This window comes from Phascolarctos cinereus, unplaced genomic scaffold, assembly GCF_003287225.1.
Source record: "Phascolarctos cinereus isolate Bilbo 61053 unplaced genomic scaffold, phaCin_HiC Scaffold_2;HRSCAF=192, whole genome shotgun sequence".
NCBI lineage: Eukaryota > Metazoa > Chordata > Mammalia > Diprotodontia > Phascolarctidae > Phascolarctos > Phascolarctos cinereus.
The window spans coordinates 346,992,223-347,008,686 of NW_027555625.1; the positions used below are offsets into that span (position 1 = coordinate 346,992,223).

Genomic DNA, 16,464 nt, shown 5'->3' on the forward strand with positions numbered 1-16,464 from the left:
GAACCAAGTGACTTAACTGGTTATCAGCATTAGAGCTGGAAAGGACTTTAAAGATCATCTTAGTCAATCTCATTTTTCAGACTGTAAGTCAGTTAGAAATTCTCATCTCCCAACTCATTCCACCATACTACATGTACTGTTTTCTATCTGAATCTTCCCTAAATTATCATTCAAAGTGAGAGCTTCTAGCCTATTCTGGTCTCTAGAAAACAGGGTTTATTCTTTTTAAAGCCTACCTACATGGCAATATGGCATAATGGATCAAGAGCTGGCCTTGAAGACAGAAGGCTCCTGTCCCACCCCAGATAGATCCCTTGGCCTCTCAGTATTGTCTACAGCTATGACTAGGTGCAGGAAAGATGCTGACTTGCATCGGTAGAAGCAGTTTCCTTTGCTAGGCACTCCCTACAGCAGTATTTCATTCTTCCAAAAACTTTTCTCCAGGAAGCCCCTAGGCTCCACAAGCATTTATGCTAAACATGATTTTGCATATTTTTCAACTCTCCAGCTTATAATCTTGAGGGCAGTCTTATTTTCCTTTGGTCTACATCTTTAATCTAGTTAATATAATGCTATAAACACCCTATGAGCACTAAGATATGAAATACAAATAATGCAAGGCTTATTTCATGAATCTGCAAAAATGTATAGGTAAAGACAGAAGTCGAGATGGCCTCAGTTTGCTTTTGACTGTATTCACAAGTGTCTGAAGTTTTCCCACAAAATAATTCTATTTAACAACAAACAATAACAAAATTATAGAACCCAATTTCTGAAGGTTTAGATTGAACAGTTTAAATTTATAATTTTCCATCAATTCTGACATACTCTGGGTTTCAACTAGGAAAGGAAGATAGGTCACATGAGGATTAAACTGATTTGGAGAGATTATCCAATAGTAGCTTTTTTTTCTGATTATCCAATAGTATTCATGAACATGTCAAAATGGACACACCTCACACCTCTCTATTGTCACAAACTACTAGATGTTCAATCTTTCAAATTACATATATTCAGAAAGTACACAAATACTTGGTAATTGTAAAAGCATTAGCCACTTATATCAAAGCACTTCTAAATAAAAAGTCTCTTATTGATGCTATCAGTATTTTCATCAGTGAATAGTTTCCAACCAGCAGTTCGTAAAACTCTTAACATGTCCCCCTTTAAATTATACCTCATAGTTTCAGCAATACATGAATTAATCCTTAAAGGGAAATGCCCGGAGTTATTTGTCCTACTATTACAATTTCTTTAGAGTTCATTCTGGGTGCTACATCATCCACCCAGCTCCTATCTGTGAGGGAGCTGTTGTTTCCCTACGAGTGTGTGCCACTGCAATGATATACACACTCCTCAAGTGACCTGGATGGATACGATGAAAAACACACTTAAGGTTACTGCCACAGGTGCTTATAAAGGCACAGACCTACCATAAACACCAGGAGACTAATTTTCAATATCTTATTTTTGGGAGATGGACAGGAAATTAAGAACTCTCAAGTTCATCATATGGAAAGCCGTTTCCCATTTATCCTTAAACATCTTAGCATTAGCTTTCTGAAGCACTGTTGCCTTGTAATGACCGTGCAAACTTCATGTGCAATTAGCTTTTGTACAATATGGGGGATTTTTTTTCTCCCCACGAGAGCAATTTAGAAGACCCTGAAGTACGTATGGTTTTGGAGGAGAAAGAAATATAGATCTACATTAAAGGCTGGCATTAAATAAGCTAAAAAGCAATTCCTTTCCAAAACTTTGCCTTGATGAAAGAAAAAATCTGGTTCTTGATTTATCATTCTACTAGGAAGTAAATTCATAATTTTTAAAAAATTCATGCCAACAGTTTCAATTTCCCACCAAAATTGATTAGTGAGATCAAGAGTTTACCCAATCTCCTAGAGTAATTAATGAAATGACCTAAAGAGGCAAGTGATCGATCCTTCAATAATTAAGCATCAAAATGAAATCAAATAGCTCTGTATAGCAATTACTCTATTAAGAGTAATTAATATGCATATTCAGAACTGGTGTATGAAATTACTATGGATATTCAGTTAAAGAAGCACACATCTAACTTATATTTCCTGACAAACTATTGAGAGGATGCTATTATTCCCCTGAAATTGGAGAGATAAAACAAATACAAATGACTGGAGAGAGATACTTATGCATCAATCCCTCCTAGTCAGATAAGGAAATAAGTGACAAAGTCTCTTGCACTGAAGTTATGTATTTAACAGTTTTACATGTAATATTTATATATAAAAAACTTTTAAGTGCTTTTCTCCAATTTAAAAATCTAAAGAATTCAAAAATAAGGCATTCAATATTTGAAAAAAGTACAGATTTACAAAATGTGTATATTCTGTCATGAAAACTTCACACCAACATTATACACTTGGAAAAAAAATACAAACAGGATATATTACAAATTTATGTAGCAATAACTTAGTTCATACCATGCAATAAAAAGTACATTAATCAAGATACACAAGCTTTTAAAGGTTCTAAACTGAAGGGCTTTTTTTTCTTTTTTGCAGACACATTAGGTATGCAAATCCTTAAAACCTGTGGCACTTAAAATTTCTGGTAGCCTTTCTACTGAGAGGTAAATTATACACAACAATGATGATGAGGATGAACAGAGCAGTTGTCTATTATGAATCATTCCAGCTTTGTTCAACAATAGCTGAAACTCTTTTCTCATATTCTCGTTTGTTTTCCTGATAAAGCTGCGCTGCCTGGCTATTGGCAGGACTGTTGGGATTAGGTTCATCCAGCAGAGACTGAAAGAGAGAAGAAAGGAAAAGTATACCTCTTTAATACTTGAAACAGAGTACATGACAATGATAAAAACAACAGAAATCCTTCAGGAGGAGTAATCATTGATATTAGTGCAAGCTTTAGCTACCAAGCTACTTGACTCTAATAATGATAGTGTCCTGACAATGAACTTAACTTCAAAAGCAAATGACTATCAACTATCTTATGAGATCACATTTCAAAGACAATCAGAAAAGAACAGCATTCTCCAGGAACCAAGAGACAGTAAGCTAATTTGGCTGTTAAATATATGGTTATAATTTAGCAACCAGCATTGTAAAAACTCAGTCCAAAAGGTGTTACTTTTCCAACATCTGGCAGTGAATCTTTTTTCCCAACATCTGGCAGTGAATCTTTTTTCCCCTTCATATACCAAAATGTGTAGAACTGGTGAGGGAATAAAGTAGGTAGGGAAAAAACAATGCTGGAAATAAGTGTATGTGTGTATTGGAAAAGGAGAAAAAGTAGGGAGCTTCAAAGGGTATATTAAAATCCAAAGAACCACTACTACGTGCACACTTCCCCTCCTCCCCCGCTGCCAAATTAATTCCTCTCATTCTATTTCACTGATTCCAATTATTATCTACCATGCTGCTTTGATATCTAAGTTTCACTCAGGAGTGGGGAGGAGACCACAGTTTACCTATTAGGCAAATTTAATGTTGCTTTGCTCATATACTATTATCCCAAGATTCTTACTCTCTTCCCTAGCGCCCCTTAAATAAACGGAAGTCTACATTCTTCTAGTCAACAAGAATATCCTTTCTGGGATTCTTCACCAAGATTTCCTAACCATAGCAAAACCTGATTTACACTATTTCTAGCAAGAAAGACAAAGAGTTTACCTGAATTGATGTTAAAATAGAGGACACATCATACGTTGGACTCCAACGATTCTGGAGGATATCTAAACATATGCTACCATCGGCATAGACTGCAAATATAATACTGAAGTCAGTAACAGTTTACTTTGTTATACTTCAAGAATTCCCAGAAATCTTTCCCACACATAATAGAGCTCTGTGAAGCCCTCCAATGATTTTCCAAAAACTTCTCTGTTCCATAGGAAGATAACTTTAAAAAATAATATCACCAGGAAGAAGGGTTATTCTAATAAGATGTCAACAGGAGAGGGTTTGACTAGATAACTTTTAAGGCACTGTCCATCTCTAAGTCTGTGATCATTAAAACTATGTTAGTATTTCAAACTATGGAAATGGAGATAAAAAAAACCATGGCAGAAAATAGCTAATAGCACTAAAAGTGCTCCTTTGTGAAATGTGACAATTCAAAGGGCTTAAATCTACCCTCTTCAGTATTTGCAGTATCTGTTAAAGACAGTCACTTACCATTTGGATGAAACATCTTTGATAAGAACCTAACAGTGGGAGGTTTATTCGGATATTCTTCTGAGAATTCTATTACTAGTTTAAAGGTACCTAAGACAAAATAAAACAAAGTCAATAAAACAATCAGGACAATTATGAGCAATCAACTGGCACCTTTTAATTACCACACAAATATAAACGCCCTACTTTAGCACCATACTTAAGAGGTGGTGTTATCTATTAGTACTATTACTACTACTCATGGACACATTATATGCCTGTGATATGATTCTGAAATGGGAATAAGTTAGGACTGCCAACATAGACTCATTTATCTCTATTCCCTTTTATTATTCATTTAGAATAGTTGTTTTAGGCCTAAGTAGGCAAAATGCCCCTCTAGTTAAGGTAGGCAGCATGATATATTGGAAAAAGCAATGGATCTGAAGTCAGATAGCTTGGTTTACTTATCTGTGTGACCTTGGGCAAGATTCTTAATTTCTACGGGCCTCAGTTTCCTCATCTTTAAAATGAAGAGACTGAACTTGGATTGATGATCTCTAAGGCTCCTTCTAGCTCTGAATCTATGATCCTAACTAATGGCTGTATTTTTTTAGAAGGCAAAATGATGGTAGAAAGGAACTGTTTAGCTGCTCTATCACCTCATGGAAGGTGCTTAGAATGTTACTATTAAGTATACAAGTCACATATCAAACTACATAAGCAAAGGGAATATTCTGCATTTGTCTCTGGATTTCTTATGGAGGAAGCTTTGGCATAGTGGAGAGAGAGCATGCCTTTGAGCCAGGAAGACCAAAGTTCAAGTCATGCTTCTGAAACATATTGATCGGGTGACCCTATGGCAAGCAAGTTAGCTTTCGGGTGTTCTACAAAACTCTCTAAAACTGAATGTTACAGAGAGGGTGGCAGTCGGCATTGGTAGAGGAAGTTCCTTTTGTATTCCTAGAAACTAGAACAATGCTTTGTACATAATGAGCAATTTAAAAATATCTGTTAAAGTAAACTCAAGTTCACAAAAACAAGTCATTTTTTAACCACAGAAAATACTACCCAAATAACCACACCTAAAACCCCCCAATCTATGAACATCTATCTGCTTATTAGAGGGCATCCAACAAACTGGGAAATATTTCATAAAGTAAAAATCAATAAACTTTTAGTCCAGCTTTCATTGCCAAGGTCTAATGGACAAGCTTCAAGCTTCTTTCCTTACCTCTACTATTTAAAATATATATACACACAGAGAGAACACAAATACCTCACACCTATTTCTCAGGCTTATTCAAAAGTCAAATGAAATTTGGTTTTAATCTACCCTGACATTAGAGGCTCTTATTTAGGAAAGATTTTAGAAAGTCTTTACTACATTAAAATACTGGGAATTGTACCATGCTTAACAGCAAGGGATTTCCTTGTCTGTTTCCAATTTGGGATTTTTCTACATGCGTAAGTCACATCCAAAAATCAATCCCTTCAAATTTGCATCCAACAGGGTTGGCAATTTAAACAATATAAAGAAAATAAGTTCTATAAAGACAGGTATTTGAGATCTATGACTGCTCACTGCAAAAAAAAAAACCTACTACCCGTCTTACTAATAAATACTACACACACTTTTGATTGAGAAACCACATGACTGGGTTGATACAGGGCCATCTTTGCAGTCAAGAAGAACTGGGTTCAGATTCTGCTTTTGATCCACATTTGCTGTGCAACCACTGACAACAGTCACTTAACCCCTCACCAAATCCAGGCAACTCCACAAGACTGTTACAAACAGCTGTTGATCTGCAACAGTGGAAGGAGTTTCTACAAAGTAGGGTTCATGACACTGATGAAATCACACATCCAGATCGAGACACTGTATTTAAAAATTCTGATTGACGAATGTTAAATATTTGATCATTTTAAATAATTCAACTTAAGAAAAGATGTCATATTAAGGACAACCCCAAGAACTGACTTTTAAAAAATCAATTCAATGAGTTCAACTAAACGGTTATCAGTTAGTTTTGAATTCCTCTACTTCTCCGTGAAAATAATCCAATGTGTGTACAATAGAGAATACAAAATGTTTACTACCACTTAGGAGTGGGGAAAGTCGAGTGCTGTTGTAACTATTCTACATGAAGCTATCAGCAGCAATGTTTAAAAACAACTCCAGTTAAACACTATGCCAACACGGTCACAGCAGGCTAAAACTATGACCAACCTCCTGGACATCTCTAGTATGTTACAAACCATCTAAATATAAACTATTCTCAACATGGTCCCTGTCTCTAATATCCAATATCCAATATCCAACTGTCCCAGCAATAAACTAGGGCACTGAAGTTTATTCAAGCTCCAGAAGACAAAGTCGTTTGTGAGCTGTTAATTCCCAATAGCCTACAATTTTTTGTCTACTTTCAAACTGGCTTGCAACAGCAGGAAAAGGTTTTAAGCAGAAGGTATTAATATGCCAACTTGCTACTTAAAAGCATCCTCTTCATGTAGGAGATAGCAAAGAAAAGTTCACCAGGAGCACTTACCATCCTCAAAGGGTGTGCCTTCTGGCCTGAGAGATTAAAAAAAAAATATCTAATTAGCATATGCCCTTCAATATACTCTTGTAAGATGGGGACCAAAAACACTTCAAAACAACTTAAAATGACCCTAAGCCAATTTATCCTGGTTTCCAGAAGATTTAATATCTTCCAGCATTAGTGCAGCTAGGTGGAGAAGTAGATAGAGGTGTGGGCCTGGAGTCTCATGTTCCAGAGTTTAAATCTGGCCTCAGACACTTAATAGCCAAGTGACCTTGGACAAGTCATCTAACCCTGTTTGCCTCAGTTTCCTCATCTGTAAAATGGGTTGGAAAAGGAAATGGCAATCCACTGCAGTATCTTTACCAAGAAAGCCCCAAATGGGGTCATGAAGAGTTGGTCACAACTGAACAACAGCAAACCATTAGTCCTATGAGAAATGAGGCTAAGCTCAATGTGGATGTTATCACAGGTAAGCCATTTTACTGACTGCCATTCTTCTCTTGCCCCAAAACTTTTCCCTTCTTTTCATACCAATTTAACCTTTCCCAAGAGGTTTAAATACATAATATGTGCACAGTACATTAAAGATTTTAATACAAATAATTACTGAGGTAGGTTAAACGTAGGTTTATTCTTTCTTCCCTCTGAGATTATTCCCACTTACTTATTAAAAACAATGTGACTTTTAAAAACATACTCTGGAGCAAAAAGAATTTTTTGGGGGATCTTATTTTAAAAAGTTATTAACAATTAAATCTTTTTTAAAAGATCAAAAGGATCACTTCACAGTAATTTGAATTTAAAGCTTCTGGTGCCTATAACCACAACAAAACTAGGAAGAAAAGAAATGGAATAAAGAAAGAATGAAAATACAACAAAATTTGAAAGGCATATAGAATTCTAATGTAAAGAGAAAAAAAAATCAAGTTTACATTTTAACACATAGTTATTGAAGCCAAGAACTCACTTTCTACTTTTATTTATGTAGGCCTGTAGAGTATATTTGCATTTACTATACTGCCACATTAAGTGGTACCTTTTCCCCCTGCAGTAAGGCTGAAATACATTCTGGGTTGTACTTGTACCCAGACCAGTTTTTCCTTTACCATTCTACTGAATGCATAACTTTAACTGGTATGGTCTTACAAGGAAATAAAAGCATAATTAAATTTATGTAAAAGATCAAAAGCACAAGTGAAATAGTTCTTATAATCCCACTATAAAAATTCTAGTAGAAATTTCTTAACTTCTAGTTCTAGACATGGAGGATTTCAACTTCTTTCAAGAGAACTTAACTCTCAATACTACAAAACCTTCATGATTTCACTCATGTAGGTATTTCCTCAATAGATGCAGATCACAATTTTTCCATACCTTACTGGTCTTTATGGTTTAAAAAAAAAATCAGATGGTGACCAACAATCTAGTGATTGATTCCTCTGTACTTAGCTAGGTCCTTGTACCACCAACAGAAACTTTTTTAGTTTGATGGGACCTGTTCTAGCTTGCATTTTACTAGTGTAGCTTTTTAGAGCTGAAAATGAACTCTCTGTATACAATGTGGTTTTACGTAGAATATTTGCCAAATATTTTGCTTCAATGCTCAAAGGATGATGAGGCCTATCATTTGTTATCACCTGCTACTTACCCAAATATAACTGCATTCCACTGCATGATGTTGTTTTCAGATGGTGCGCCGCTGACACCCACAGGTGGGTCTTCTTGCAATCTAAGAATTAAAGAAATACAAGCAAAAAAGTTGACTATGGAATCCAATGAGGAAGGCCACCAAAGCACACAGGATCACTGTTCCATACAGTCTTCTAGAAACTCTAATCAATTTATGTTATTTTAAACTAGATGTATTTCCATGTCTTTGCTGATAGGACAAGGGCTCCTTTTCAACCCCTGAATGAAAAAATCTAGAGGTACCTAAACCTTGCTGCCTTTAAAAAGCTATAGAGCACTCCAGGTTCTCCAGAATTTTACAGGATTTAGGATCAATGATTTTCCCCTAGGTTATGTAAGATGGTGTTCTCTTAGGAACTTACCATGTAGCATTAACTGAACAGCTCAACTGCCAAGGTAATTCTGATCACTGGACCATATTATTTAGGGCTAGAAGCGACTGGCTTCAGATGTCATCCCTTCAACTGATGGTGAGAAAACTGAGGCCCAGAGAATTAAATATCTTGCCCAAGATCACGGAAAGCTGGGAGTAAAGCAGATATTCAAATCCAGGTCCTGACTCCAAATCCAGTACTTTTGCCATTACAACACCCTATTTTCATTGTCCCTTCATTTCTATATCCCTTCACAAGCTATATGACAATATACATTTTAATCATGACCCTTGCTACCTTGCAACATGGAGGACAGAATGTAATTACAATTATAAATAGCTCAACTATGCCTACTGAAGGCAGCTAGGTAGCACAATGGCGTCTCGAAGATTTGAATTCAATATTCAGCCTCAGATACTTACTGGCTGTGTGACCCTGGGCAAGCCACTTAATGTCTGGTCTATCTCTGTTTCCTCAACTGTAAAATAATGAAAACACTTACTTCCCAGGGTTGTTGTGAGGATCAAATATTTGGAAAATGTTTAGCATAATACCTGGCACAAGTATGAAGAAATGCTACTTATTATTATTATTATTAGTATTAGTAGTAGTAGTAGTAGTATACCAATCTACTACTAAATAAACATCTTTTTTTTTTATTCCGTTTATTTCAGGAGAAGGTAACATCAATTTACTTGGGATTGTGATGGAAATTAGGGTCATCTAATCCTGAGGTATCAAATGTGCTACCCACAACACACCTCAGCTGGATCCAAATTAAAATGTAACTGGGAATTATTTAACAAAATAAATGAAAAGAAAACATAGACAATATTACATTTTTAAACTAAGTAGATATGCAGCCCACAGGGAACCTTCCAAAACTAAGGACTGGTGAGTCCCCTTTCCATTTGAGTTTGACATCACTGATCTAGTCCAAGCTCCTCATTTCACAGATAAGGAAGCTGAAGCTCAGAAAGGTTGGGTAACTAAGACTAACTATGATCACACACAGGTTGTAAGCAGAAACTTCTTTCCATTACACTCTAAGGAGTGTGCTTAGTTAAGATATAATGAAGATGGCAAAGCATATAGGAATAACTTTCAAAAATCAGCTAGATCCCTTTTATTGTCATTTACCTTTTCTTCAAAGCTCCAGATTCAACAATTATATAAGCTGTATCTTAAAAGGCAGTGACAAAACACCAAGGGTCTGGAGAGTGAATGTGTCAGGGCTAGACTAATAACCAGATAGATAACCTTCCTCAGGGTCAAGTTCACTCAGCATTCAGCTGAGCCTCGATTCTCGTGGTTTACTGGCTGCCAGACTCCTAAATCTAATTAGGCAGGAACCAGACTGAGGTTGCAAGTACAAGAAAGCCACATAACCACATTAGAAGAAAGGGTAACAATGCTTTTTCTCCAAATTTCACCTCATAGTTTTCATAACTGAAAGGCTATTTTGTACATAATGGTGAAGGATAGAGTTGTAAATAGTAAATACTAGTCTCTTATACTAGTGATGACTTTGTGACCACTATGATTCTAAACAAAACTATGACACAAAAATGACAATAAATAGAATGGCTGATGTTCATAGGGCTTTATGAATTACTAATCAGTTCATATGCCCGGATCTCATTTGATCCCTTAAAAGTACAGGGCGAGTAAAGTAATACAACTACCATTAACTCACAATTAGTAGATGGGGAAACTGAGGCCCAAAGAAATTAAGTGCCTCATCCAGGGTCAAGCAGCTAATTAATTAGGTGGCTGAGTCTAGTAAAAGGGTTCTAAACACACAGTGTTTAAAGTGTAGATTCAACTGCTCAGCAAGGTGTGGTAAGTCTTTTATAAGAGTGAGGTTCCGGAAGAAGCAAGTGGAAGTTCAGAACAATGAAGGTACCCTGGGATATCAATGTCTGTGAACAACAGCGACCAATGGACAACAAGGACAGCACAATTTACAGGAAGCCAAAGTTTTCATATGCAAGTAGTGCATATTTATTTCCCTTTTATAATTGACACCCTGCAATTCACTACTCTCTCCTTAGGGATAAACATCATAGGCTCTTAAGCATGTTCAGTAGACTGTCAACAAGCAAAGTTGCAGGACTGATATATCTTCCATAATTGCCATAACTTCTTGCTAGCTAACCCCAGCATGCTTCTAAAGGTACAGAAATTTTTTTAGCATTTAGAAATGTAGCACATAAAAAGTTTTGTTGCCAGAATTAAGCTGTATCCAAAGCAAAATTTAAAAAATAAAATGAGCTGTACCTGGAACCCCAATTGGAAACCTATTACTTAGGTAATTCTCAGAAAAACCAACCAATGAAATATCTGAGTCATAAAATAGTGTTTTAAAGACAGTGTTCTTAAAAAAAAAATCAAAAGCTGAGTACATTATACATGTGACCCTCCTAATTTTTCTTGAAAAATCCTTCAAGTGTCTTACCTTACAATATGGAGTTAACCTTTGTCTCTTTTTCAGGTAACCCTCTTTTAAAGGCTTCAATACAGAGCTATAAAGTTTTACATGCAAAGTATCATTGTAAACTATACAATACTTTGCGCATAAGCATTTTATCTTCATACTGATTTTTTTTCTTTTTGGTAAACGGGTTCAAGCACACTGCATTTAAGCAGAATTATACTGGGGAAAAGGCATCCATAACAGCTCAGTCTGAATTAACATATATCATACTTAAGGAAAAAGATCTCTCAAGCATACCTGAGAACTTAAAAGGGTGTGGTGAAAGCACTCTAATTTTTAACTAACCAAAAACTTTGTAGTAAACAAGCAGGTTTCCCCAGAACAAAGAAGTCATCCCAAATATTTCTCTTTAAGCAAAAAAAAAAAAGTTGAGGAAAAGATAGGTTCAGTAAGAAATTTCCTCACCACTTTATATTCCTAAGTATCTTCCAAAGTGTTTGTAAAGGTAAGTAAATGACTTTTAAAAAAAACAACTATTTTGTCAAAATCCCATCCTTCTCAACAGATAAAAATCCTAAAATCAAATCTAAATGCACCACAGGAAACCCAGGTGCTCGTCTTATCACTTTCAGTACTGGCGAGAAAGGCATTTCTTCAAACCTTAAGAGTTACTAGTTCAAAGGTTTATCCAACATGTCTCCTGGTAACTAAAAAGGATATCTGGAGAGAATGAATTGATCCCCACCAGACCCCTAACTAGCTCTTACAAGGACTGGAACCAGAGGTTTGGGTTGGCTCAGCACCCAGCAAGGTTGTTTTTGTTTTTGCTTTTTTCCCGGGGGGGGAAGAGGGGGAGGGAAAAGGGGGGGAAGATGAGGGGAGGTAGAGGATTAGCTTCCACCAACTTCTCCACTCTCACGGAAGGGACAGGGGTTACTAAAGGCCTAGCCCCAACCCCGGAGAAGGGGTGTGGGATTCAACTAGAAAAACACAGAATTAAGATTCCGGCTGGGGGAAGGGGAGCATCCTCCAGTGCAAAGGACACCCCGCTAGGGCATACAAAAATGAACGAAACAGAGGATTGAGGTGGGGGAAGGAAGGAAAATAACCCCCTCTTCTCCAAACCTGGGGGTGTCACCCGACAGTCGCCTCATCCTCATTAAAATAACAAATGAAACCCAGGAAGGCAAAGAAATCAGCTCCTTCCCCTTCCCCCCGCCCCGGCTCCAAACTCGGGGGTGTCCGATCGCCTTCCTCTATTACAAAAACAAATAAGGCTGAGGCAGGCCCTCCGTTCCCCAAACACTGGGGTGTCGGACGCCCCCTTCTACTGATGGGGACGGGGAGCTGCGCGAAGCTAGAGGCCTATGCAGTCCCCTACCTACACCCCCACCCCTGTTTTCACCCAGGAAAGAGAAGAGAAAATTGGAATTCCCTTGGCCCGGAACTAAAGGTCGACAGAGTGCAGCGAGCTCCGGTCAGAAGCCGCCTCAAACCCGGGCCCTACCCCTAGCCCCAAACCGGGATCTAAGAGAGGACAGGCCGCGTCGCGGAGCTAAAAGGAAAGTGCCCTGCGGCCTGGCCTCGCCGGGATTGGTCTCCAGTCTCCTCTTCTGCCGAAAGGCTTCGGGGAAGGGAGGAAGACAGCCGGAAAATAGAACAGGGACATCTGCTGGGGGCAGTTACCGCTTGAAGTCCCGCATGAGCCTCCTCCTGGCCGGGGTCGACATGATTCCCCCGCTCCCCCGCGGTCTGTGTGAGAGAAAAGAGTCCCGAGCTCCCCACCCCCCACCCCCCCTGCCGTAGCACTCAGGAGCACCGCCACCACCAAAGCTTCACAAACAACCTGCAATGACTTCTTCTGCCGCTGCACAAAAGATCCCTCCGCCCTCCGCCTGTACCACTATGGCGACTTTGTAGGAGGGGGAGGAAAGGGAGGAGTCTGAATGAATTCTAATCCTTCATCAGAAAAATATCGAGTTTTTGACTGTAGCACTATTGTTCAATGCAATATGCCTTATATTCGCCTAATTTCCATTGCGTAGTGAGTAACTGAAACCGTATCACAACCAAACCTCTGCTAGTTCCCCCTTGATACAATCTTAGACTCGTCCAAGTGGGGAGGAGTCGGAGATGCGGGAGGGAGTGATGCAGCCAGCTCCTGAGATTTCAGGCTAGAGGAAGGACCATTACGTCAGATCACGTGACACTCGGTGATGCTGTCAACAATTCAGGTGGGGGGGGAGGGAACTAGACCACGTGGCCCTGTGACGCAGGCAGAACTGTTTTCTGAGAAGGGACTGGAACCGTGAAGTTGCGAGGAGAGTTTGTCCGGTTCTCTGGTGACGGAAGGATTTTCTCTTTAGGGCCCAATCTGCTTAGTCACCCCACCACCAGGAACCACGGCTGTTGTTCGCTGCCAGTCAGGAGATAGCAGACAGGTGGGAACGAAGGCTTGCATTTCTTTTTGCCTTCTTCCTTTGAGGCGTGGGGGCTTGGTGGTCGCGGGCACTCCCTCTCCTGGCGCACGTCGCAGCCCCTCTCGTTCTTGGAGGGTCTTTGTGAGGTCCTGTGGCCGGACAGCTCTCTGCCTGTGGCCACCTTGGTGATCGAGGCTCCAAATTTAACTAAGTTGGTTAGTTTTCAGAAGACAGGCACAGGGGGCTTGTTTAAAATCTTTTAAATTGTGCCGATATGATTTACGGCTTAAATTCCTCCCACCCCCCACCCAAAAAAACCAGGCCAGAACAAAAACACTTTTCTCAAGCTGTGGAAATGTTACTTCGAGGTATCGATGTAGGGCAGTAGGAGAGAGTTTTTATTGATGGGCAACAATGAATGGTGACTGCCTCCCTTCCCCTGTACAGAGGAATAAAAATGGCCAAATGTGTATAGACATCTCCCTTTCTGTACTTCACTGAGGTTACTCTAGAGCTGGAAACCCCAGGAAAGGGTGTGTGTGCGTGTGTGTGTTTTCAAAATTATATTAGAATTTTTTTTTTTGGCAGTTGGGGTTAAGTGACTTTCCCAGGGTCACACAGCTAGAGGCTGGATTTGAAGTCTGGTCCTCCTGACTTCAAGGCCGGTGCTCTAGCCACTGCGCCACCTAGCTGCCCCAAAATTATATTCGAATTTCAGGAAAATTATATTGGAATTTCATTTTTTCTTGAATGAGCTCTATTTCATTTGAGGATTTGTATCAGAATTTGTGGATTTTGTCTGTATTTCGCAGGGATCTTAGTTACCTTTACATCTGTTCCAGCACCTAGCATGTGCCTTGCACATAGTACTTATTAATAAGCATATCTTTTTTTAGTAGGGGGTTGACAAGTTCAGAGGTAAGTTGTAGGATTGTGAATTTGGCAGCTCTGTTGAGAGTGGATTGAAAGAAGGGAGAGATTGTTAAAGAAGCTATTATAATAATCCAAACAAAAAGTGATGAGGGCTTGAACTAGGGCAGAGGCTGTATGAGTCAAGGGAAAAGGATGGATATGAGAGACTTGGGGCAGTAGGAATGACAAGACTTAGCAACTAACTGGACATGGGGATTAAGAGAGAAGAGTCGAAGACAACCTCCAGACAGTGAACCTGAGTGACTGTAACAATAGTAGTGCTATCAGTAGAAACAGGGAAATTGAGGCATCATGTTATAGTTAAAAGAGTGCTGGGTTTGGAATCAGATGAGGGTACAAATCCTGGACTTGGACAAGACATTAACCTCTCTGTGCCTTATTTTCCACACTCACAAAAAAAAAAGAACAAAATGCAACCTTATAGACACCTTGAGGAAGATTTCCCATGCTTGAGTTAAGATCATAGTAAATTTCTTGAGATAGATGTAATGGAAAAAAAAAGCCAAACACTTTGTTCAAAGATCTTCTAATTATTAGTATGCTAAGTCATAAAGTGAGGCATAAAACATGTTTGCTATTGTGTATGCCATGGTTATGGACCATGCCTCCCATAGACTCCACATAGAAGAGGCACTGTTTGTATATAAGGTCTTCCAGATGTTCCTGTTTATAGACAAAACAGTGCTGATCATATCAAGCCCTATAATACTACTTTCTCCTTAATGAGATCCACAGCTACTCAAAAGAATTCAACCTGTGCTAAGACATCTAAGACGCAGAAGCTAGGGTCAAGGATAAAGCTGGTAGGAGAGGAATAGCAGCTGTCCAAGGATAGGACTTTGTATTCTTCATAGTTATAAGTTATCTATAGATCAGGCCTTACTGTATACAAGTGGAGACAAAAAGAATCTCAGAGCAGAGACACAGAGAGCACTCCCTTTGGGAGAAGCCATATTCTCCAGAAGGCAACAAGGCTGCCAAATCGGTAGCCAGCGAAATCCCATGGCAAATTGAGGTTCTCAGAATAGAATCAGTGTGAGACTAGGGCAGCAGAGGAGTCTGTTACCCAGCATTTGGACCAGGCTTATGCAGAACTGTGTTCAAGATAGAATGAATATGATCACCCTCACATTTTAAACATGTCATAAATGTTCTGTAATAACTATGCAAATCACCAATAATTCAACAAACATTTATTAAGGGTCTGTATGAGCACTTGTATTAGACAGTGACTGGTGGGAATACAAAGTATAGATGAGGAAGACAGAGCCAAGATGGTGGAATAGTGGAAGGAAGTACAGTGAGCTTCCCCCCAAAATTCCTCCAAACATATAGAAAAGGTACCATACTGAATACTGATGGAGAAATCCAAGGAAAAAAAATCACAGTGACTAATTTTTCTGGCCCAGGTTGGCACAGATAAACTGACAGGTCTGTAAACACTAGGAACAGGGTTTGGCCAGGAGCATGTGGTCATCTGGAGCACTGAAGTACCCAGAGAGAGGCTGAGCATTAGGGCAAGAAGGGGTCTAAAATCATAACAGGCCACCAAAAGGGAGCTGGTGCTAACTGGCAGCTATGTCATCCGATACCCATTTCCAGGTCACAGATACAGAGTAGACTGATTTGTGTCTAGGGCTGGTGTTGCAGGGCAGGTAGCAGCCAACGTCTCTAGGTGCTGTACTAACAAGTTCAGAAGCAAGCAAGAACTGTCTGTCAGGAGCAGAGCAGGGTTTTACTTTCAGCATCTGGTCCATTCTGCAGCAAAATAACCAGGGCAGGAATCCCTGACCAAAGGGAATCCTATAATTCTGTCACTGAACCAGCAGAGCTTCCCAGCTGCCTGACAGGAGGTGAGTCCAGCAGTAGTCTATTGTTGTTCTGACCCAAACACAAGTCAGGAACTTG

General features: G+C 39.1%; 1 protein-coding gene across 3 annotated transcripts; it reads right to left on the reverse strand.

Moving 5' to 3' along the window:
- Positions 1–675: 675 nt before the first annotated feature.
- UBE2B (ubiquitin conjugating enzyme E2 B) lies at positions 676–13,022 on the reverse strand. Of its 3 annotated transcripts, none has more exons than XM_020991207.2 (6): positions 12,890–13,022; positions 8,352–8,432; positions 6,707–6,732; positions 4,176–4,265; positions 3,672–3,760; positions 676–2,789 (listed from the first exon to the last, which is right to left on the reverse strand). In XM_020991207.2, the coding sequence occupies exons 1-6, from the start codon at positions 12,931–12,933 to the stop codon at positions 2,661–2,663; spliced, it is 459 nt and encodes a 152-aa protein (XP_020846866.1). In that variant the 5' UTR covers positions 12,934–13,022; the 3' UTR covers positions 676–2,660. The 3 variants fall into 3 exon arrangements, with proteins under 3 accessions (XP_020846866.1, XP_020846868.1, XP_078006485.1); XM_020991209.2 differs by lacking the exon at positions 12,890–13,022 and adding an exon at positions 11,225–11,249; XM_078150359.1 differs by lacking the exon at positions 12,890–13,022 and adding an exon at positions 8,755–8,912.
- Between the last annotated feature and the right edge of the window lie 3,442 nt (positions 13,023–16,464).

What these genes read in the sequence shown, in the direction of transcription:
- UBE2B (XM_020991207.2), bottom strand. Translation starts at nt 12,933, where the DNA reads ATGTCGACCCCGGCCAGGAGGAGGCTCATGCGGGACTTCAAGCG. An exon ending in CTCATGCGGGACTTCAAGCG is followed by an intron (nt 8,433 to 12,889) that starts GTAACTGCCCCC and finishes TTTAATTCTTAG; the next exon opens with ATTGCAAGAAGACCCACCTG. An exon ending in TGGAATGCAGTTATATTTGG is followed by an intron (nt 6,733 to 8,351) that starts GTAAGTAGCAGG and finishes TTAATCTCTCAG; the next exon opens with GCCAGAAGGCACACCCTTTG.